Source organism: Phalacrocorax aristotelis, chromosome 7 (genome assembly GCF_949628215.1).
Source record: "Phalacrocorax aristotelis chromosome 7, bGulAri2.1, whole genome shotgun sequence".
Lineage (NCBI taxonomy): Eukaryota > Metazoa > Chordata > Aves > Suliformes > Phalacrocoracidae > Phalacrocorax > Phalacrocorax aristotelis.
In genome coordinates this window covers 38,052,419-38,075,358 of record NC_134282.1, presented here as the reverse complement: position 1 = coordinate 38,075,358, position 22,940 = coordinate 38,052,419, and the positions used below count along the sequence as shown (strand labels likewise).

The window sequence follows — 22,940 nt, the reverse complement described above, 5'->3', positions numbered from 1 at the left end:
CAAAGAAATACAAGAAATTATGCCCACTGTGGCCAAGGTAAAGCATGAAGTACACCTATTCCAGTCCTTTTTCCACTCCAAAGTTGTTTATGCAGTACTTACCGTAGAAGTACTGGCACTAATATCGTTCAGTGTATTCTGATTTTATCACCATCACTACTAGTAACTGTGTTTCATGTTGTCTAAACCAATCTGTTATTTTGTAAAGGAAATAAGGTAATGATGACACACGCAAGCTGTAACATATAATTACTGTTTTCATCAGCCGTAATGGTAATTCAGCGTGTCATTAACTTAATAGGCTGAATTAATATTTCTACTCAAACACCTCAAATAAAGCACCTCTGTATGAGGATTATATCTTGCTGGCATTGTTTAACCCCTTATCCCTGTGAAATAGGACTAAAAAGACCCCTTCAGGATAAAGCTTCAAATTAAGTGAGAATGATCTTAAGTTATTACACAACTTTTATTTAACTTAATTATATCAGAACCTAAATATTACTCTTTTTTTGGCATAAAGCTCACTTAAAGATTTTGTAAAGCCCGGATGACAGCCTTTTTAGAAATATCTGTTGCAAATGACATGCGTCCATAGAAACATCCTAAATGTAAATATGGTTGCAATAATATTCCCCTCAACCCCACCACAAATAAAAAGGTAAAAGAGAAACCTCTGGTGTGGAAACCTTTTGACATTTTAAGAAAATGTACCATTTTCCTTTTCAAATTTTATTGGTAGAGTAAGAATATTTAATATTTAAGACTATTTAAAATATGGTCAGTATTTCAAGAAAGATGTGTCACAGACTAGTCCCTCTGAGACAGAGCTAATGGCTTGAGATGCTTATAGGTACAGCAACTGGAAACAACAGAGCCGAAAAATTTGAATCTATGTTTTCTTTATCAAAGTATCTTCTGTGTTGCAATTTCCCTTTAAGACCAGGGACAAATTCAAAGAGTCAGCCATGATCCTTCTGTTCTTGCAGACAGTTAGTATCTACGTTTTCCCACCAGGAGATACTGATTCCAGTGTTTCAGAAAAGAAAAAAAAGCAACTTGTCCAGGAGGAGGACAGTTAACTGAAGACAGAATTATAGACCCAAGTACATTGCAAAGAGCTTTTACTGTAGATAACACACCAATATTTAATTACATGCAATTAGAAATTTTTATTTCTCATTCCTAAGAATTAGCAGATTTTAATAAATGACATAGAGACTGAAATGAGGATAACAAACCCTGGTGTCTCCAAAGGACTCATTTCAAAGTTATGCAATAAATTTATTAAATGTGATATGGGAGGCAGAGGTAATTACATGCAGATATGGGAAATACTCTAGAGAAGAAGTTTCTGTTAGAGCACTAGTCACATACTGTTGTATGGCAATTACTGGTTTAGATGTGTCATAGTTGCTAAGTGAATCCCAGAACTGTCATTCACATGGAGTCAGTAGTGCTGATCAGCTGCAGAATATGTAGAATAGAGGATGCCTCTGATGATTATTAGTGGGGATGTCCCATACCTGGAAATACCGATGAAGAGTTCTTAGATGTCAAGTAGAACGACTTTCCCCATGGTATCACACTAGGTAACCGTTTCATAGAGAATTAGATTTACAGTCTTTACCTGCTGTTCCTTCAGTTCCTAAATTCATACTCCTTTGTCAGCTTTTAATTCAATATACTCAAAATATTAGTAATATTAATTAATTTATTAACAATAATAAACTCCCATCATTCCAGTCACTTCAGTGACTAACTGTTAGATGACCTCTCAGTGAAGAGCTGGAAATCTGGTCTGACAATAAAAAAAGAGAGTGAGTTTTACAATCTTATTTTTGTCTTTCTAATGGTGTTTATTTCACCTTGAAGAGCTAAAAACTGAGAAGAATTCTGCTATTCTACAAAGCACTGCCTTCTTCACTGGGAAGTGACCTTATGTGTGTCTTGCTACAGGTTCTAAGCCTGCTGAGAATGTCACTGGTGTCCAGCCCTACAGCGCTGGCTGTGTCGAGTTCTCATTACTGTGGCACAGAGATCCTTGAGCGTAACTTAATTTTCAGAAAACTTTTACCTCTTTTGCTCTCACTGGAAGTGGTGTGCTTCTAACATCTGAGTTTCTAATTCTCTGCTTGCTAACAATTTGCTGCTGATGCCATGGCTAACTTCTGTATTGAATTCAGGGTCACAAAGTGGGTACAAAACAGCAGCATTGTACAGCTTCCTTGTTTACCTTGCTGCAACTGGGTAGCATATTTTATTCTTCCCTCATAACTGCAAACCAAATAACAAATTAAGTAGTTCTTAGTATGAAATAAGATGAGGACTGTTTAAATCAGGCTGTTTAACTCTGTCAAAGTTAGGTGTGCCCAATTAAAACACACAAAATTCTGTGTGCAACGTGTGCACTATGTTGCACATCCACCAATCTATGTGTAATGCCTGTTAGGTATCAGGTATCAGCATTTAGTCTATTGAACAATAGACTAAAGTAAGGCCATCTTTAGTCCCAGGATGGCAAAAAAAAAAAAAAAGCATGTGCATAGTAGTTTGAATGCAAACCAGTAAGGTTGGCTACTTCCTAAAAGAAGTGCATGAATTCTAGATTTGTATTTCATTGCCTGTTGGATTTCTGAAAACTCCCAGCATCCAGCAGCTCCAGGTGGTCAACAGAAATAGTTGGGTATTTGGGATTTCCAGAGCCAAGGGATATCTATTTATGCCTACTAGATACGTTCAAAATATCTATTGATAGCTATAAAGTTATGCAAAGCTTTTAACCATGTTGAATATTTACAGTGTTTACCAATTATGCTATTTCCTGTTTAACCTTGTCTGCAACCATTTTGTGTCCATTGCTTCTGCAGTGGCCATTGGTTTAATCCCCAAAGCCTGGCTAAGTGACCTGCTTTGTGAGTTGTTCCATAGCGTGAGCTATAGCTTGTAAAAGCATATTGAATGCAACTTGATCTTGTTTATACTTGTGACCAAATGGTTCACCCCTGTGTTTGATTTGGCTGTTGTTGCTTATCCTACTTGCCACAAAAGCTTTGAGACTGATTATATAGTTGCAACTGTCTTCTAATACCAAAAATGTGTGTTTTCTTATGAAAGCATTTGTCAGTGTTCCTCTGCCTAGTCCAGCTCTGTCAACTGTTTGCATTTTCTTACCATGTCTTTTTCTTACCTATGAACTTAGTATTAAGTCTTTGCTGAGCCCCTGCCAGCCTTCACCATTTGAGACTAACCCTTAAAGATTTTAAAAATACATTTTACTGTAGGAATAATAAACTCTTGCAGGCTAGTAGAGATTAGTAGATAGGGTAGTACGGAATAAGATATGACTTAATTCCCACTTAATAGCTTTTCAATTGTTTTCTCAAGGATGTCTGTTCTTTGTGGTAATCCCTTATATTTGCTATTATTTAATTTCCTGCTAGTCTCCCTCTTACAGCCTTTTTCACTTTAATTTCTGTGCCTTCCAGCAGGATGATATCACACAGGTAAACTGTTGTTTGTAAACACACCCCGCCAAATAAGTGCATCTTTCATGTCTGTTTTGCCACTCATTTTCAGTGTTGGTCACGCAGATTTTGTTGCTATGATTTGTATTCACAGTAAAGGTTCTTGAATGGGATGCAAATTATTCTACTGTCAAACTGAACTGCATCTAAACATTAGGTCTTTTCCTTCTTCAACCACAGACTCTTCTACCCTGTGTAAAACCTTTCCCTTCTGTCACATCCCACAAAATGTATGCTGATAGTTCACTCACTGTTAAAGTGCTATGTGTTTAATTGCCTTGTTCTGAGGAGTGTTAAAAGAGTATTGCCCCCTATATATGGCTGAATGAAACAAGCTCCAGGGAACTCAAGAGCTGAAGGGATGGCGCTACATGTTCTCTGGTGCAAAGCAAAGCTGGGGTTCCATGGCAGTATATGGAAATAGTCTGGGAGAAGGTAAAGTTGTAAAAGAAAATTGTTTAATTTCCAGTCTGTAAAAATGACCGAAATTATCACCTCTACTAGGAATATTAGTGTCGTCCTGAGTTTGGTAGAATCAAGTAGGGTACAAAATGTAAGCCAGAGTGTACAGATATTTGTCTTTGTCATGACAGATTTTTATACAGTTTTTAGGTCACTAAGTTGAAGTTTGTCTCACTTCCTTTTTTCCAAAAAGATTCTTCAATATATTTGGGATGGTAGCAGACCAAATGATGAGTGCTGAGGGCAGGAGTTTGGAGTTTAACAGTTAATATTAATGTAATGTTACAGTTTGGGAAATGGCTATTGAAAGATGAGGTGAATTTAGACTGAATGACTGCAAAAGTATAGTATTATTCTGTAAGGCAAACCTGTAGAAATGTCTGATAGTACTGATGATAACAGCATCACCTCTCACATGAAAGAGAGTGCATAACAGCATCAGACATCTTATGTAACGAAGAGTAAATCAAGTAGATGCCGTGTCTTTTATTCCTGTACCATCTGCAGGCTACAGTGGCTGAAAGTCATTGATTGGATGTAAGATATAATGATATATTCTGCAGATGAGGTTCTTTATTTAAATAGTTAACTTGTGAAAATACCTCTAGAGGGCTGATTAGTAAGCAACTAATAGTTCATTTTCCCAAACAATTGAAACTAGTCATCCTCGACCCTCTGTTGTGTTGCATTATTACAGCTTTGACCTTTGAAACAACACGGAGTATATTTAGTAGAATTAAGATGTAACTCAACCTTTTAAATACTGAAGAGCAGTATAATCTCTATGGTAGTGCAAATTCAGCATAACTGCTGCACCAAGTTAAATTTCAAAAACACTGTGACATCAAAAATTAAGGTAATTTACTTTCAATTTGCTGGATCTCCTAAGCATAAGCACGTTCCCTTTTATTTCAGTGCTGCTTAGGTCTTTATCATGGATTTAATAATGTAATGAGACAACAGTACAAAGACATATATTCTCTTCTTCCAGTATAAAAAAGAAATGTGCCTTCACCAGATTTTCTTAGCTCACTTGTTTTAAAAGGCAAGAGCTTAAAGACCAAGTCATCTACTGATCCAAGAAAAGTGATATGACAGGAGAAGCTTGCCTGGAGAAGAAATAATTCTTCTGTGGTTTTGGATTGTCTTTTGATCCCCTTTTATCCATGGGGACCATCTAGAGCAAGGTCAAGGTGACTGGGTTCCATGTGATCTGCGTAGTGGTCCATATTTATCTTGAAGTAGTTTAAGCTGTTGCAAGAAGGCTTGCTAAGTTAGTGTTTCTGATATCGAAGATATCAGAATGGCTTCTTGGTACCGCTGCTATGTGAGAAAATGATTAGGTTCTTGTCAGAAATGTTGACAGGCAGTAGTTCTTAGTATTATTATTTTGTATTATTCAGTGTGGTTATTTTCCTTTTGGTTTTGAGATATTTATATGGAATAAATGTTTTTCTTACTTTCATACCAGTATTTAAAACCTTTATACCACCTTTAAGGGTGCAGTGTTTGTATCATCAAACCACAAACTGCTATTAAGAATATTTTATTTTACAATAATAAAGAATAGTTATAAATGGCCCTTTTTCTGGAAGTGAAAAATAGGTGGGGTATTTGTAGTTGTCTTATTCAAAATTTAATTAATAGCTTGTTTCTCGTTTGTTTTGTTTGGGTTTTTTGGGGGGGAGTGGGGTTGGGGGATTTTTTTCTATAAGCACAAGGCATTTCAGATTGGAAACAAAACCATGCAAATAGTTATTTTAGTAGTTGTATCATCAATTATTAAAATATAGGTGATTATGTAGTGCTATAATAAAATTGTATTACAAGGAGAAGTATTTCTTGAATAGCTGTTTAATTTTAAATGTCTATGCTCTGCATCCTGAGAGTGACAGACCTTGAGTCACAAGCCTCTCTGTCTTTAGTAAAACCTTGTGTTATATTTTGGCAGTTTTACTCACACGCCTCATTGACCCCAAGTGTTCTTATGCTTCCATAAGTGTCTCTTTCATTTCAGTATGAATATTAATGAAATTGGGTATTGGTCAGGATTGCTAATACTGACCTTTTATTAAAATTTCTCTTCTTGGTGATAATGTTTCTACCATCTGAAGGAACTTGACCTGTTCATTTCAGTTTCTGCCACAGAGGCCACATTCTACCAATCCTGACTGCATGACTCCACATGGAACTATCCTGCATCAAACCTTGGATTTTGATGAGTTCATACCACCAATACCGCCTCCACCCTACTACCCACCAGAATACACATGTACACCAGTAACAGAACCACAGAGGTGATTCTTCTTCCCTGTAGTTACAGTCATTACATAGTTTGAGCTGCAGACTATGAAGCTTTTTCAAAGAATATGAAGCCAAGTAATGTCCTTCACTTACATTATGGGCTTCTTTTCCAGAGAGATTACATACCTTTTTTTGCAAACTTGTTAGGCTGCACCTAACAAGTGCAGAAATATTTGTGTTAAAGCACTGCTGTAATAGAGAAGCAATTGAACTTAGCTACAACAAGGATAACAATATCTGAACTTAAAGCAGAGATCAGTTTATAGGTAATCCTTTCACAGTGGTTAACATACACTGGAAGTTGAATAGGAGATGTAATTTTCTAAGGAAATCATTGCAGTTAATGTGTATTATTGTGGAGTAGTGAAGGACGTTAATGACTGCAAAACGAGCTGGCAGAGATGGCTGGCATCCAAAATGAAATATAATTTTTAAAGCTACCCTGTGAATGAGGGCTTTCTTTTAGTTGCCTAATAAATTTCTTCAGTATAATGCTTTGTAGTATATTGGCTTTGAATTCAGAGAACACTCTACATTGCTGTGATGTAGGTCATAGTTTACCAAATAAATCCAGTGCAATTTCTAAAAATAAGTTTTCTTGTTTGTGTCTTTAAACAGAGGTCTCCATTTGGACTTCCCTCATTCCCCATTCAGTGCTTTATACGAAGTGACCATTAACAGCCCAGGAATGCTGTATCCAACTGAGCTGCCCCCTCCTTATGAGGCAGTGATTGGAGAGATGCCTACCAGTCAGGTGAGGAAAGCCCAAGGAAATTCTTTACATAGTCTTCAAATTTTCATGATGCAACACAATTTTAAATTTAATGATCTAAAATAACTTAATTGTTAATTGTACTTTGGCGGAACAACCACTAGAAAATATTTATGTTCTTTAGGCATATTTTTCAGACAATTGTCTGTCTTTAAAAGGTTTTAACTAACCAATTTTCTTAACGTGTATTATCCTATCTTCTTGTCCATGGTTGGGCAAATGCTTATATAAGTAGTAATATTGCAGCTGTTATCATCTGTTAAAAAGGTAATATGATACTGGATTGTCAGTATCAAAACCCTAGAAGAATGGATTGGAATCACCAAAGCACTGTGTTTTTCCTTATTTGAAAAGGATAAGGATGTTTTAAAAATGAGATTACATTTCTTGATTTCTCTGGGTAATAAGGAAGCAGGTTTGTTTTCTTAAAAACACCTAGAGCTGTAAAATATTTTTTATTCCAACTACTGATGATAGTGGATTTGCCTCACTTTAATATACTACTTTTAGTTGGAGCTCAGTACAACAGTATAGGTTTAATAAGAAAAAAGGTAACTGTGTCTTGTGACATGTAATGCTAATAACTGCTTTATGTTTGTGTATGTGTGTATACAGCATAGAGCTCATGGGCCATTCTGTTTTGCTCTGCGTGTGAATCTGAGCCAAGATAATCACGAATTCCCATTTTAAGGTAGAACATGTACTCGAAAATTCCTAACAAAAATCTCTGTAAATAACCTTAGATTAACAAAGTTTAAAACACACATTTACAGTCCCCCACTTATGTCAGAGTTCAGGAAAAGTACTTGGGAGCATCTGGTAATAGTATAGGTTCTTATAATGGCATGCTCTAGTCTTGACAGGATGCCTTGAACTCGGTGCCAAATTTATGTTTTAGTAGTTGTAAGATACAGCCTCTGTAAGGAGGCTCCTTTTGGGCACCAAAGTGCTAGAAACTGATTCCTGCCTCAGTGTTACATTAGCCGATAACCATACAGAGCAAAGATTTGAATGATAAAAGGAGAGGGACGTGTTCTTCCTATGAAAGGCAATGACTAGTTCTCATCTATTGCTTGTACTTTTGGCTCTTATAGGTTTTAATAGCTTCTGCTGTTATATGGCAGAAACAGTTACTCCTGAGGGTGCATAGCACCTTTACTCTGAACTTTGAGAAAGGATCCTGTATACTTCGGGCAAATATTTACATTTTGCTATCAATGTTGAGCTGACTTTCTGCCAACTCAGCTGAAGCTGGAATTATGGAATATATGTATCTGCCTGTACAGCCAAAGCTAATTTGAGCAAAGTTTTGCTTGTAGTGATTTGTGATAATTGAATCAGCTGTCACAAATGGAAAATACTTAAATTCGCTTTTAGAAACTGTGATTTCTTGCAGGCTTCAGTAAAAACCCAAGGAATCAAGCATTCCAGATATTGTTTCTCAGCTGTTAATAGCACACTGTGGAAATATGTGTGTTCAGGTTGCCAAATTGCCCCCACACTAGAGAGGGGGGAGTACTTTGCATTTCCCCAAAATAAAATATAACCTGCCACAATAATTAGGCCAAGCATTGCACTACCTTTAATTTATTTGGCTATAATAAAATGAATCAGTATAAAATACTTGAGTGAAGTTCTTTTCTGAACAGCAAAATTGGAGTTTCCAAGGCCATCTCCTTTCTAAAGTATTTTAATCCAAGTTCCATCCTTTTCCTTTAAAGTTACTCAGGAACCTGCAGGCCCCGGAGGAGTTGATATTTTTCGGTGATTTTTTTTTTTCTCTATACTTAAGCACAAAATCACTTTGAGCATTCATGTAATTGAGATTGCACTTTTTATGAGCATTGACATCCAGCAGCACAATAGCGCCAGCATATAATAAAAGTATAATTTAACAAGGCCTAATTTAAAGCAGCGAAGTCATGCTTTTGCAAGGAGAGCATGAGCTTCAATAAGCAGATGTATTGACTGTAACTTTTTTGGCATCTGGGGTCAGTATCAGTGCCTTACCTATTCATCTCTGGCCACCTGGGTTCCAGAAGTGTTTGTTGTAATCACAAGTGAAAATGAGAGGTAATTTTTAATTTCTAAATGGTGATAATTATATAGTTTCTTACAAGGAGTAAGCCTATACATGCCTGATAGTTGGTGGTTCAGAGAGCTCGTAGGAGCAGAATAACACCAGGTGCTGAATATCAGAAGTGAAGTACATTGGCAATGCTAACTAAAGCCTACACAGTGACTTTGTAGCCATATACTTATCTTGACAACAAAAGCCCTAACGGATTTTTTTGCAGTCAGTGTCCCAGCTGATCTGTAATTGGAGGAATGGAGCCAAAGTCAAAGACAGCTTTAGGTCTACAAGAGGAACAAAGTGGAGACCAAAATTCTTACATGATACATTTGCTCCCATTTAATATGCAGCAAGCTATAGCATGGTATGAACTGAAATAACTAGATTTATAAATCCCTCGAAGGCAGACTTTGCAATGGAAATCATGGCAGAGCTTTAGCTACAGAAGTACTTCTGGAAACCATTGTGTAATAATGTCATAATTGTAAAACCTCTTAATGAGCATCAAGCAATAAGTTTTGTTTTTAAATGGATTGGGGTCCTTGGAATTTTATTAGATTGTATCAAATTAGACTAAATATTTCATGCATTTCATGGACAACAAATGTCAGTGCTAATTTAAGTGGTTGTGCCTAAGTAAAAATTGCTGTTGTCATCTGTACTGATTAGGAATTCCCATTTTATGACTATGAAAAAAAGTGTTTTTCACACTGCTTTCCATGCAAAGTATTGACTTGGATATAGGAAAGACAAGAACAAACAGATCAGGGTTCTGGATGAATTACACGAGTGACTGTTTTATAAGGTTTACTCACCTGTAGGCTGTGCAGACTTGTTAAAAGCATAGTTTTTCTTTCCTTTTCCTATTGATAGCTTAGTGACTGTCTTTACCAGCTTTGTGTCTGAGGATGTGCAAGTCAATAAGGTTTTGTTACCCTAGGCTGTGCAGGAACTGGTATAAACCAAGTGCCATCCCTACGTGAACCAAAACTCAGCTGGCTAAAAATTGTCAGTGTTATCTCCTGCAATTAAAACCATGGTTCTCCTTGCCCCAAGCAAGAGAGTTAACAATTCCAAATGCATATAAAATACATTCAGCAATTACTGTGAATGGAAAAAGAACAAGGGAAGGAAAAGGAAAAATTAATGCATTGATTTGATAAGTTTAAATGGTTTGTTTTGCAAATTATGGCTAAATACTGAAAAAAAAGTAGGAGGAGAAACCAAAATTCAAATTATATCCTTGATTTCTTTTGCATGCCCAAAATCTTGAAATCTCTGTTTCCCACTATTAAGGATGCCAGTTATCAATGAGGCCCATAAGAGATAAACATGATGAGTGCTTTTCTCTATGTGTCAGTTTTTGTATAGAGAGGAATATTCACAGTCTTCCATTGGGACTCAAGAAGCAATTTCTGTGTGTGTAAATTTGTCCCGTCTATTTGTCATATTGTTGGGATTTGGCTGTGAGGTTTGTTGGCTTTGTGGGTGTGTTTTGTTTTGTTTTTAATTTTCAGCAGTTGTAATTAGAGAAAAATGTAATGTAATATAGTCTGCAGTACCTAAGCAAGCATGCAGAAGTTAAGCTGAGAGGCAGTGTCCTTTGATTCACATAATGATGAGTCACCTCTAAGAATGCTATCTTGTTTATGCAGCCCCATGTCTTTAGGTATGTTGCTGCAGGGTTTTCAGCCTCTGTAGGAGCCTCTGAGACTGAGGCAGAGCCTGGGAAGGGATGTGACGTGTGGTGGATGAGCTTTTGTGTCCCTCTAAATTTCAAAAGGTGTGAAAGGCTGATACAAATTTAATTGCATGGAGCAGAGTGCTGAGAACAGTTCCCATCTATAGTTTCCCTGAGTAAAACATGACCCCTTACTCTAGGTGAGATGAAGGACTTCCAATATTAACACCTAACCACAAGGTAAAATAATTTGTCCCACCTGTGTTGGAATACACCTTGGGTCCATGGAGTGTTCTGTGCAAGCTCTGTTCCAACAAGATGTCAAAGCAGAGTACTGACAGCTGCTCTGTGCCTTGTGTCAAATAAGCTTAGTTGTCTTATTCCCAGGTCAAAAAATTCTGTCAGCACTATAATTGTTCCCTTTGGCAAACTAAGGAGAGAATTAAAAAAAAAAAAGGGGGGGAGGAACATGAAGATTGAACTGTCATAATCTAGAAATGTTTGTGAAACTAAGATATGTAAATAAAATGTATGTATTTATTCTGCCTGTAAGATAGTGTATAACTTTGAGATGCAATATTTGATTTCAGGAATCGCTAAGTCCGCTTTTTTCACAAGCCTTAAGTTTGCTTTATATGCTGTACATCAATGTTGTTATTTTAAATTTACTAGGTCAAAGCTCCAGATGGTTCTTTTTCAATAGTACAGGTTGGCCAAAACCTCTGCCTTGCATGTAACTCATTTTATAGGTATTAGGCCATTTTATAGGTACTAGATGATGTCACTATGGCTGCCAGGTGACTGGGAGAATGTAGAAGGTCAATAAATGTTTCAGCACAAATATTCAGCAGGTATTTTCCTGTCAATGATTAAGAATTTGTGAAACCATGCAGATTTATAAAGAACGCCTAGATTTTTAAAAAGAAACAAACACCCTTAAAACATTTCTTCCAAAATGTAGTTAGTCTGAATTTTCTCCCATAGCAAAGAGCATTTGAGAACACTTGTTTTCCAGTTAGTTACCAGCAGTTCCACAGTTAGTTCCAAGGAATGGTCTGCAACTTAGAGTGACACCACTAATTTTGTGTTTTACCACAGATGCAATATTCTGCTTCAATAAAGAGACTTTAAGAAATTTCCAAGCAAATAGTTTTAAAGTATTAGTGGTTTCACTGTTGCTTCCTAGTCCTCTCTCTGTCTGTTGCTGAGTTGGAGTATTTCTGGTACTGTTCTTTGTTTAGAATTGTATCTGCTAACCCTTAGACTTTAACCCTTAGAATTTAAAAAAGGAAATTTGTATCAGAAAAAGTTTCCTGATAACTTAATCATAGTAAGTTATGGATGGCTAGATAGATAGATAGAAAAAAAAAGAATTAGTGAGCACAGTAAGCTATGCATATAATATGTCTGCATTAGTCTACACTGGCATGTGCATGGGAAGCTCTTTCGTAAATAGCTTCAGAGTAATAGTGTCACATTCAATTTTTTAGAAGGCCAGATACATATTAAGCTCTTAACAAAAAGGTTTTCACAGAAGTGACTGATGGTTATTTCTAGACTGTCACTAACCTTAATAAGCTTTTACTAGTTAATTGTGGTCCTACAGACAGAAGCAGATACGATGCTTTCTGCTAAAGATGGTATCAATCTCATTCCCTTTGATTTTTCTTTTTATATTTTTCTCATTTATTGTTACCAGCTATTTATTAGAATGACTTCTTTAATAATAATGAGCCCAAAGAGCTGCTAAAAATCTAATGAAATTGGCAACAAGGTCCAATCCAAAGTCTAAAAATCAGTAGAAAGATTTCCTAAATCTCAAGTGTTAATGGATCAAGTCTTTCTGGCAGGACTGATTGTGTCTTTTGTTCACATGATTCTCAAAAGTGAAGGGAAGTTACCTACTTAGATCCATCCTTTCAGAAAAAAGGTGAGTCCTAGTATTATTTCCCTTCAGCAATCTCTTATAGGCTAGAGAGCACCCTGCATCAGCCATGTTGGGTGGCAAAGATGTTGAGGGCTTAAAAATAGATTAGGTGTTAACATCTCAGCAAATAACCAAAGGAAAATACTGCTCTTGTGCTTGTTTTTGTTTTCTGTTGTTCTCAATCCTATTTTAGGGTGATATGATGTGGTGGGGAAAAAAGTATAATAATATAGTGCGTGTGTGTATATATGTGTTTGTATATATATAGTATAATATAGAAAAATTCAGACTATAGAAAAAGAGATTGCTTGAAATAAAACCATTAGTTTTAAGCATTGCAGACATAAAGTTTTGTAATGTGGGTGTGCAGCCCCAGCTGCCTGTGAATTCAAGATGAATTTTGATCCTAGATTCTGGAAAAATGAAAAATTGCTTTAAGCATGTTCCTTTGCCCTGCATTTGTTCCTGACCCAAAGATGTTGTAAAATCCTGTATCTTTAAATAGCCTTCAGTCTGAATAGCGGCTTATATGATAGTTATTTCACATTGTCACGTGTGTTCTTAAGATCACCAGTGCATTACTTTGTTTTTGTAAATTGCAGTTTAATGTGCTGTTTCATTAAACAATTTTCATTTAGGTCACTGGTCCTGATCAGCAAGTATCCGAATCAAGCATGGGTGAGAGGAACATGACCTTGGACTTCAGCTCACAAGGTAATCATAGCTTTGTGTTTGTCTACTTGAGAAGGATGTAGTAGGATTTTTGAGTGAACCTTTCTTTTTCTTCTGCCCTTCCCAATGGAGAAAGAAGGATTTGCTTTCAGATTGTACATGGCAAGAAGAATCTTTTCACAGTTGTAAACTTATGTGGCTGGAAGTACGGAGGAGAGTTTTGCTCAATGAAGCATGCCCTGTAAAGCCCTTTGAGGCAGATATGGCAACTGTCATTTCTCTTTGAAGAGTCATGCATGTAACTGGCAGTTTGTGTCTCATTGTCAGTAACCATGGGCGCCTTCCTGATAGTCCACACGCCTTCTGCATATAGTAGTTTCCTGCTTCCAGAAGTCTGAATAGGAAGCTTGCTGCCTGAACCGTAGATGTGAATACAAGGAGATGAGTAGCAGCACACAGCCTTTTTGTTTGAAGTTTAAAAGTTACTAGAATAGGCCTCCTTACCATGCCTGTGGATATGGAGGGCTTTTTAAACATTACAGCCTCAGTGGATCATGAGATGTTGAGCAGTTTGTATGAAATAATAACTTCAGTAAAACTTCCATTAAATACTTTTTCCACATCATATTAATATTGTATTAATGAATAGACTGGCAGGTGTTCTCAGTTATTACCTTTAAGGGCAGAGAGGTGGTGGCAGAGTGGTCCAAGAAACAGGAACAGTCCCCTCTCAGCATCCAGAATGGGACTGACAGCCTAACAGGTAAGTGAGGAGCATCTGTTCCGACACAGAGTATCTGTTCTGGGAGGAAGGATTTCAGTTTCCAGAGCCACCAGTAGTCACCTTTAACTACTGCTAAATATTAAGGTATTTTGTTTTTTTCTAAAAGCCCTGGTGTTTGAAAACTTCAATGGACCATGACAACTGAAGGTGCCTAGTTTTTAAGTGCTGCTGTTAACAAGGGCTATGTCTACAGACCTCGTTCCCAAAGTTCTTAAGTACATTTGGACTTCACATCCACATATGAAAGTCTAAATTTAAAGGGCAGTGCTAGAGTTTTGACTGTCAGGAAGCAGTCGGCCAGCTCTCAAGTCAGGGTTTTGACATTATGTATTGTGCTGTGTGCACATGAAAGGGAACTGGGAAGGTCCTTGGGCATGTTTTATTAGTGTAGAATCAGTCAGGTGTCACCATTCCATGTCCGTTAAACTGTGATTGCTTCTCATCTGTTTCAGGCTCCTCCCCTTCCTGTCTGTATTACCAGAAAAACCACACCAGTGGAAGTACAGAATAGAAAGAAGCTGTAAATAGAGCTTAAGGCTCTTGAGTCTAGGTAGCAAATGGTACAAAGAACCACACTCTAGTTATCAATTAAATAGAGTCAAAACAGAGAGTTTTGGACAGTGAAGATCTGTGCTCTGAAGATGGCACAAACTGGATGCTTTCATGTATCCGTACAAACTTTTTAGATGTTTCAAAGAGTTAAGGGAGTATGTTGCAAAGAATCATCAAACTAGGTAAAAAGTGTTTAAGGACTCATCACAAATATAAATGGTCCAATAAAACGTTGCAGTTTTCCACATAACACATAATAAGCAGTGAATATTATGCATTTTTAGTGTAATGTAGATGTATAGGTGTATTTCCATTATTGATTATGTCCTCTTTGGCAACCTTATGATTGCCTCTTAAGTGTTACAAGTTTATTTCTTGGAAGCCCCAAAAGAAAATAGTTGTTGTGATTCATTTTATGTAAGAAGAAAATGTCCGTCATAAAATCCAACCTCATGAATATTTGTTTTTCATTTTGTTTCCCAGAACCCAAAACATGGGAGCACTTAACAAATGTTCTTTAATTCACTAAAAGAACCTATTTTTCTATTCTGGACAAAACAGTTAAAATACATTTGTGTCATCAATATGATTAGCACAGCTGTTACACAAAAAAGGGCATCAGAGGCTGCTGAGCTGAACAGAATTATGTGATTTGTGTTTTGTAAATATTTTTATTTTAGATGTAGGACTTTAAGGAATTCCAGTCTGATATCGGATAAGTGTTGTCTGTATTATTGGAGCCTGGAGACTGGGTTATGTATTTTTATTTTTATCATGATTTTGGGAATAATGCAGAGCCAAATATTTATTTTCATACAAGGGGCCATTTTCATCCATAACATACATCTGTAGACATGACATAAAAATTGACATTGTTATCACTTCCTAATACAAAGGACTCCGAAGATGATGTGACCTTGGATAGAATATTTGGCTTCTATCTGAAGTGTGTGCGCCACATATTTTGTGTGCCAGAGATGTTACATGATGGTGAATTCTTGTATGTGAAGACCGTAAATATCTGCTCTAGGGAAATGATGATTGATTAGAAGGTGTTAGGTACAAAGGTAATATTGACAGTAGTGGCAGGTTTAAAAATGATCAGAGTGAGCCATGTTTTCTCAGCATTTGTGTAAAGTTTTACTTTTTCTACCACAGGCAATCTCTCACTGTTTACCAGCGAAACCAGTAGCAACAGAGCCGTTACTGTCCAAATGTGGCTACAAATAGTACTTTGGTGTCAGTGCTCAAGTGTGCTTATTAGTTGAAGAAAATACTTGAGGACAGCACAAATTATCTTTCCTGAAGGATACTAGAAACAAGTAAATCACTTCAGTCTTTCTTGCTTTGGCATTCTGTCATCTGAAAGCTTTTGAGTAATTATTGATGTACTTGCCAGTTACTAAATTTAAATCAGTATATTGAAAACAAGTCAGGGGGGGAATGGGAAAGGGGCAAGAAGTCTTTATTTCTCTCTAAATCTCTTGTTTTGCAGTTTCTGTTGAGAGCACCTCTTTGATGGTCTCTGAGGCTGTTGATATCCCAGACCATAGCTGCTCCTCTGAAGATCTTTGTTCGCTGGAAGTTCAAGGATCTCTCCATTCTGCAGATCTTTCTCCCTACTGTACAACCCCAAAGGGGGCTATAGACCAGAGCTGCAGCACTCTGGATTACAGCACCCGCTGCAGGTTCCACAAAACTCATTCCGAGGGTTTTCCTGATGGGGATGACAGTTCCCAGAGCCGAGCTTCTACAGGCAGGTCTCAAGGACAAGAAAAGAACTGTGCCCATGGCAGGTCCTTGGATGGTTCCTCAGATAATTTCAGCCCCTCAGAAAGAGAATTGCAAAGAGACATTGCAGAAAGCAATGTCACGCCGCCTTTGAAACAAAAGAAAATCTGCTGTGCGGTCATTAGCCAGCCTCCTGTCCCTTCCCAGACCTCTCCCTGTTTTGAGCCCACAAATACTTCTTCGTACGGCAGTGGCCACAAGCGTGCTGTCCAGCAGTATCGTGTTACAAAATACCGAATTTCACATATAGTCCGATCAACTAGTGACCCTGTATCATGTTCGTCTTATACAGAAGGTAGGTGTAATACCACAATGCTGGTGGAGCATGGAACAAATGAGTGGTATGTGATTTATGCGGCCAGTGCTGCTGCTGGAAATTACATGAAACGTTCCAGTGAGGGTTGACTTATGTGTGAAGGCTTTAGTTCCATTACCATTTTCTAGATTTGAAAATTTTTAAGAATGGAAATGGGAAAAGTGACAGAGAGAAATTAATTTTGGCTTTTCTAAATTGTACCAGCCTTTCTGCAGCAGTGCGCAGAAGACCATCTCTTGAGTAGATGCGTCCACCTCTCTATAACTGTTACACTGAGAAGCTAAACTAAGAAGCCGAATGGTAGCTGGGATCTATTTAGGAAATTATTAACTGAGCTGTCATGCTTGTAATGCAGCAGGTTGTTTCCTGAAGGTGACACTGCCATTGACAGTATTGGTTCATGTCAGAGGCAGCCAGTGTGACCGGGTAGTGGCAAGTTGGACTGTACGGTGAAAAGTTTTAAAGGACAGAGAAATGAAAGATGAGGTACGTGACAAGATGATAAATGAAAAAAAGTTTGAATGCCATGGATAAGCATCTTCTGATGTGAATCTTCTTTTAGACAAGTAGGGAAGAAGAGAAGAGATGCTCTTAGCTGAACAGTGTATCTTCATAAAAATCTGCTTGTTAGTGGAAGAGAAATGTTTGATTTAGTAGAGAATGGCTTGATCACATAACAGCAGGAATATAGAACTGTCAACCATTTGAAGAGTGCAGGTTTTACAAAAGAGTGTAAGCTGTTTAGAGAGATTCAAAGGGGTAACCTGGAGAACTTGTAGGATGTCAGACTGTGGTGTTACAGATGTGTTCACTGGGCTTTCTGAGGGATCTAGAAGAATAATCATTTGACTAGCTCAAAAGAAAAGTAGACAAAATGCTGAAATAACTGGTTTCATTTAGGAAGATGGTATGTTGGTTCTGTTACACTTTTTGCATTGTTATTCTGTTTCTATGAATTTCAGAGACCTCATACTTAGCTAAATAGTTGAATGTCTTTTACCTTTAGAAATCTAGCGTCAGTATCCTGTCCAGGAAAAGTGAATCTTTTATCTAGAAGTCTGTGTTTATTTTATGAGATTTACTCTGCTAGGATATATGTGCTGTGAAGCTGCTGTGCAGACTGTAAGGAGGAATTTCTAAACCCTTTCTACTGTGCCAAATTCAAGAAGAGCAGTCCTTTCTCTTCTGGATCATGCTTTGCAAGTTTTCCATATTTTGCTCCATATGCTTTTTGAGCCGTGTTTGAGAGAGAGATGACTGTAGGCAGACATATCAACACGTTCTAGCTGGCTACTGGGACACCTGGTAGAACAGGTGCTCTGCCTTCATTTTTAACATGTCCTAAATATATTCATCATCTTTTCTGGAGAAGTGGCATTATGGGAATTATTCTGACTGATTTCCAAGTTCTTAGGCCTACATGAGCTGAGGGGCATGGGTTGAACACCACTGAGATGTAACTGGGCTTAGCAAAGACTGTAGTAAAGGAGCAGAGATGGTTCTAGAGATACCAATACACACACAGCAGGGGGGGAGAAGAAGTAGTAACTCAGAGGGAATATGTTTGTGCTGACCCAGTTTGCCATTCTTTTGCTGCCTACAGAGGACTCTCTAAAATTAGATCTTTAAGAGAAGCACTTGAGTCTAGATGTGCATATTTCTTTCATTAGTTTGGCAAACTACAGTTTGCAAAATTTCACTCTGTGAAGGTTTTCACATCTTCACATCACTTTCCCTTCCCCTACGTTTTGTTGAACCTTATTTGGAAGTCAGACATAGGTTAGAAGCAGCACAATTCTAGTAACATATACTGGCTGTTTGTAGCAGCCCTGAAGCTTATTTTTCCTAAGCTGTGACACACAGCTGAAGCTCTTTATAGCCTTCATAACTTTAAAAGGGATTTGATCTTGATTTTTTCATGACTGGCTATTGGTATGTAGGTCTTACTGCAGAATTTCAAAATACATCCACGGAGTTGAGGACAGACAAAGATAAAGGGAACCAAATTGAGTGCCATCAACTATGCAACCCAGAAGTAGTGTTAGGGTGTTTTTTCATTAATATATACTTATTTTTTTATAATTGTCCTGGAGTAGAACTGATCAAATATGCTGACTATGTGAAAGACGGCTACAATTATGTATCATTCATACTAATAACTCATGTAAGACACGTACATTTGGGGAACTGAGGGGTGGGGGAGCTTCAGGCATGTTCGCAAATGGGGAAAATACAGTGGTCAGGTTGTTAAGTGGTGTTTGGTTCTGTCTTAGGACCCTGTCTTTCTGCTTTAAGAAAAATTATTAATTTATCTTCTGATTAACCTCCCCAGACAAGTCAAGGTGAAGACATTTAGAAGTGCAACCTTGAAATTTACTGCATAGAGTTTTGTTAAATGGGTCTTGAATGTTTCTGTGATTGCACTGCATGTGGTTTGGAACATAAGCTATTTGGCACAGGGATGTTGCATGTGTGCAACAGAGTAGTGACACACCACCAATGAGATCTAATAAATTAGTAATCTGAAAATTTTAACGCTGGCATAAAACTCGGCTTTTAGGTCAATAAAACAATTCATGTGCTTCAAGCACATCTTGACATGATGGAGTCTTTATGGTACGCATAGGCAATAATTCTTCCATTAATCCCTTTAATGCTGAAAGTGACCTTGTTGATTTGTTTTGAAATATCCATCACTCCTAGTAGAGAAATTATAGACGAAAGTTCAGTTTAAAAGGTGCCTTTATAGTCCCTGGACAATGTAAGTGTGGTGGGTTCACATATAATCTCTGTAAGAAATAGTTCCCGCTGAAAAAAAATTTCTTATGAATAGTTCGCACATGTTTTGTCTTTTCCCTGTGAAGTTTATCAGTAAAGGAGGACAAAATCCACTTCTAGTACTGATGTTTGTTACAATAACCTTCATAATCAAATATGATAGACTGTGTCTGTATCAGTTAAGTGTCTGGGTGATTATTGTAGGGTCTGCTTTCCAGATAATTTGGAATAATGTCTAGTGGTGTAGTTTTGACTGTGCTGCAAGTACATTAAGCAGGATAATGGATGGGAAGACAGAACTGCTGAAGTGTCTCCTTTTAATAAGCATGCCATGATTCATGTGTTGCAGTGCTTCAGCATAATAAAGCAAATTAAAGACAGACTAAATGCTGTCTCTTTTAATTGCTTTCAGATTTTCTATGTTTGTAGCAGCTTAACTTTGTTTTACTTCATTTAAGTATTCACTCTACCAGAGAGAATTATACCAGCTTTTCATTATAAAGTTTCCCTGAAGATATGGAAGCAAACATCTTCTAATCTATCTAGAAGTTCAAAATAGTTTTCAGTCTTGGAAACAGATGTAAACAGCGTTAGCATAAATGTGAGTGTTTATTCCATCTTGACTGTCACAAGCTTGAAATCAAAAAGCATGCCCTGGTAATTACTGTATAGTGTGATCTCATCATCATTATCTTTGTGCTGGCATCCCGGAAGCTCTGTCATTAGAAGGCAGCTATGTCCAAAACTGTTTGCAAGATGCTGTGTAACCACTTGTTATTGATTGGATCATCAGTAACCCTAGTGGTCACCTACCCATTAATTTAATCGGCAGTGGACAGTATTTGTCCTGGCTGAAATATTTAGGATTTGATAGCTGTGTAACAGACAGGAAACCATCGAGCAGGAACTCCCTTTCTCTTCGTAGTTATTTAACAGCTTATAGGACATTTCTGTGTATAGTAGCCTCTTTTTATAAATGGACATCTTGAAAGTATTATTTCTTCTATGTAGTTTCATTCTGTAAAGGAGATAATAAAAGATTCCAAAGTATTTTTCCTTGCTTTGGGCAAGAGGGTAGCAGGGCCTGATTGTGCTCTTTCTGTCTCTCCTTGGTTAAAGGTGATAATTGTGCCTGCACCCCTGTATGTAGCCAGCGTCAAGATGCAGGATTATCTCCAGCTACATTAGAAACAGGTGAGGATCAGTTTTCTAAAGCAGCATCATATGGGTTTCTTTCTTTTGTTTTAAAAATACTTAAAAGCCTCTGATAGAGAAAGAAGCTCTAGAAAATTTGGAGCAGAAAAATCACTAACAGCACACATATATGATGTACAATGCTGATGGAACCACGCTTTGAGTGAAAATAAATGCTGTGAATGAAGTCCTCTGCCTTAGTTTAGCATTTTTGCTTTCTCTGTATTTCTTACTAATCTGTCTTGTATTATTCACTGCTTATCATTTTGGAGGCCTAGAAATCATTAAAGTTGGGGGAAGAAAGGGGCCTTTAAAACATTACAAGTTATATATGTAAAACTGGGTAGCTGGTGTTTCCCCTTATCATTAATATCAGCTTAAGTCCCTGAAAGTAGAGGTAGCAAAAATGTCTTTGATTTATGAAGTACTTTAATTATCCAGCCACTGATCCTATATGCAGACCTTCTTGGTCATGGGAAAGAGTCTTACTCCTGACCCCTGGTTAAATAATGTTTTGCAGTGTTCCCTTGATTGCATGTTTTTGTTATTCTTCAGAAAAACAACAGACATTTCATGACAAAGTAAAAACTTCTGTGACGATATTTGTTTTGCCTTTTTTTGTTTCCTTTTTTTTGTTTGTTTTGTTTTTTTTTTAAACTTATTAAAGATATTCTTCCCCCTTTTTTAGTTCCTGTTTCTGGTTCTCATATGGCTGCCTCTGCTTGTCAGCATTCTTTGAGCGGTTTCCTACCAACTGGAAAACAGAAGGATACAAGGAAAATTGATCTACAACTAAAGCCAAAGGCTTTGCACGCAGTCTCAAAAGAGCGACCGCACTCTTTAGTGGACCTTAAGGCCTATAAAGACACAAAAATTTTAGTGGCAAAATTTTTGGAGCAATCAAACTGTAATCTCCCTCCGGAAGTACGTCATGTAGTGAACAGCATACGATCGGTAATAAAATCTGATGAAAGACACATGGAAGAAGCCATCTTCAGTGCCAATATTATAGACCAGGTAGGCCATGTAAGTTCTGAAGATTTGTTGAACCGTGATAGACACACACATTATTTAAATGTTTATACAGTTTGCAGTACTTCAGACAATGCCTGGAAAAGTTCTTTTATAGTAACATGGCTTTAGTAAGAAATAATATTTATTGGGCAGCACTGCCTTTTACACTGAAGCACTCATAAATGCATTTAAAAGTCTTCAGCTGGGCGCAGTAATATCCTAGGAGATCCAGAGGGAGCTGATACTTACCCACTGATAATTGTCCTCTCTTATTTCCAATGTCTTTCTGCACCTGTGACTGTTCCATACAGGAATTTGTGTTTATATATGGAGATACACAGAACTGACTCGGATCTGTTGTTTTTTGAGGCAAATATATTTGTAAGGCATAAGCTACTAGCTGAAAAGAATGGGTAGATATACAAGGAGGGCCACAATCTATCAAAGCAGAACAGTGCAGTTACCTTTACTCCTGGAGAGAAGAATAATGCCCCCTGCTATTTTAAAGGAAAAAAATTGAGGAACTGTACTTTTTCCAAATGAAAGAATAATGCATCTTCTCACCTTGAGTGAGAATAAAGCAGACAGAAGGATCAGAAGGAATTCTATAAAACAAAGGAATTATTAGTGGCAGCAACCTGTATTATCTAATGCGTGTTTAATAATCAGTCTTTTCTGCAGGAAGAAATGTGGTGAATCACCTTTTGCTAGTATTGTTACTGCAATGATAGCTATAGAAATGAAGTTCCTTTTATGTTGTCAGACTTGAAAAGCAGAATGCTCTTAGCACTGGCTAACCACATTGCCTGCAGGCTTTCCACAGAGCTGGACAGTCAATTAAGGATACAGGCTGGGGCACTGTTTCCCCCTTTGGAGATATTGCAATTCTATGGTATTGGTCTGCTGATCCCGAAGTGAGGGAAATTGGCTAAGTATTAAGATAGGATGCAATAACACTTAGCACATGAGAGAATGTCGTGTGGAGCAGGAAACAGACAGCATTTAATAAAGCTTACTGCAAGAGTGGTTTTGCTAACTATGAAGTAGAACAAAGTAGCACCGTATCAGTTACCTCTGTAGTCACATGGGCAG

General features: G+C 37.3%; 1 protein-coding gene across 2 annotated transcripts in view; it reads left to right on the top strand.

Moving 5' to 3' along the window:
* Positions 1–22,940, top strand: part of ENTREP2 (endosomal transmembrane epsin interactor 2) — a 154,951-nt gene that overhangs the window by 130,508 nt on the left and 1,503 nt on the right. The window contains exons 6-11 of one of the 2 annotated variants that reach the window (XM_075100197.1): positions 6,126–6,286; positions 6,912–7,047; positions 13,386–13,461; positions 16,251–16,841; positions 20,760–20,834; positions 21,523–21,851. In XM_075100197.1, the coding sequence (XP_074956298.1) occupies positions 6,126–6,286; positions 6,912–7,047; positions 13,386–13,461; positions 16,251–16,841; positions 20,760–20,834; positions 21,523–21,851 (1,368 nt within the window). Of the gene's footprint in view, positions 1–6,125; positions 6,287–6,911; positions 7,048–13,385; positions 13,462–16,250; positions 16,842–20,759; positions 20,835–21,522; positions 21,861–22,940 lie in introns of both variants that reach the window. The other variant, XM_075100196.1, reaches the window with a different exon arrangement.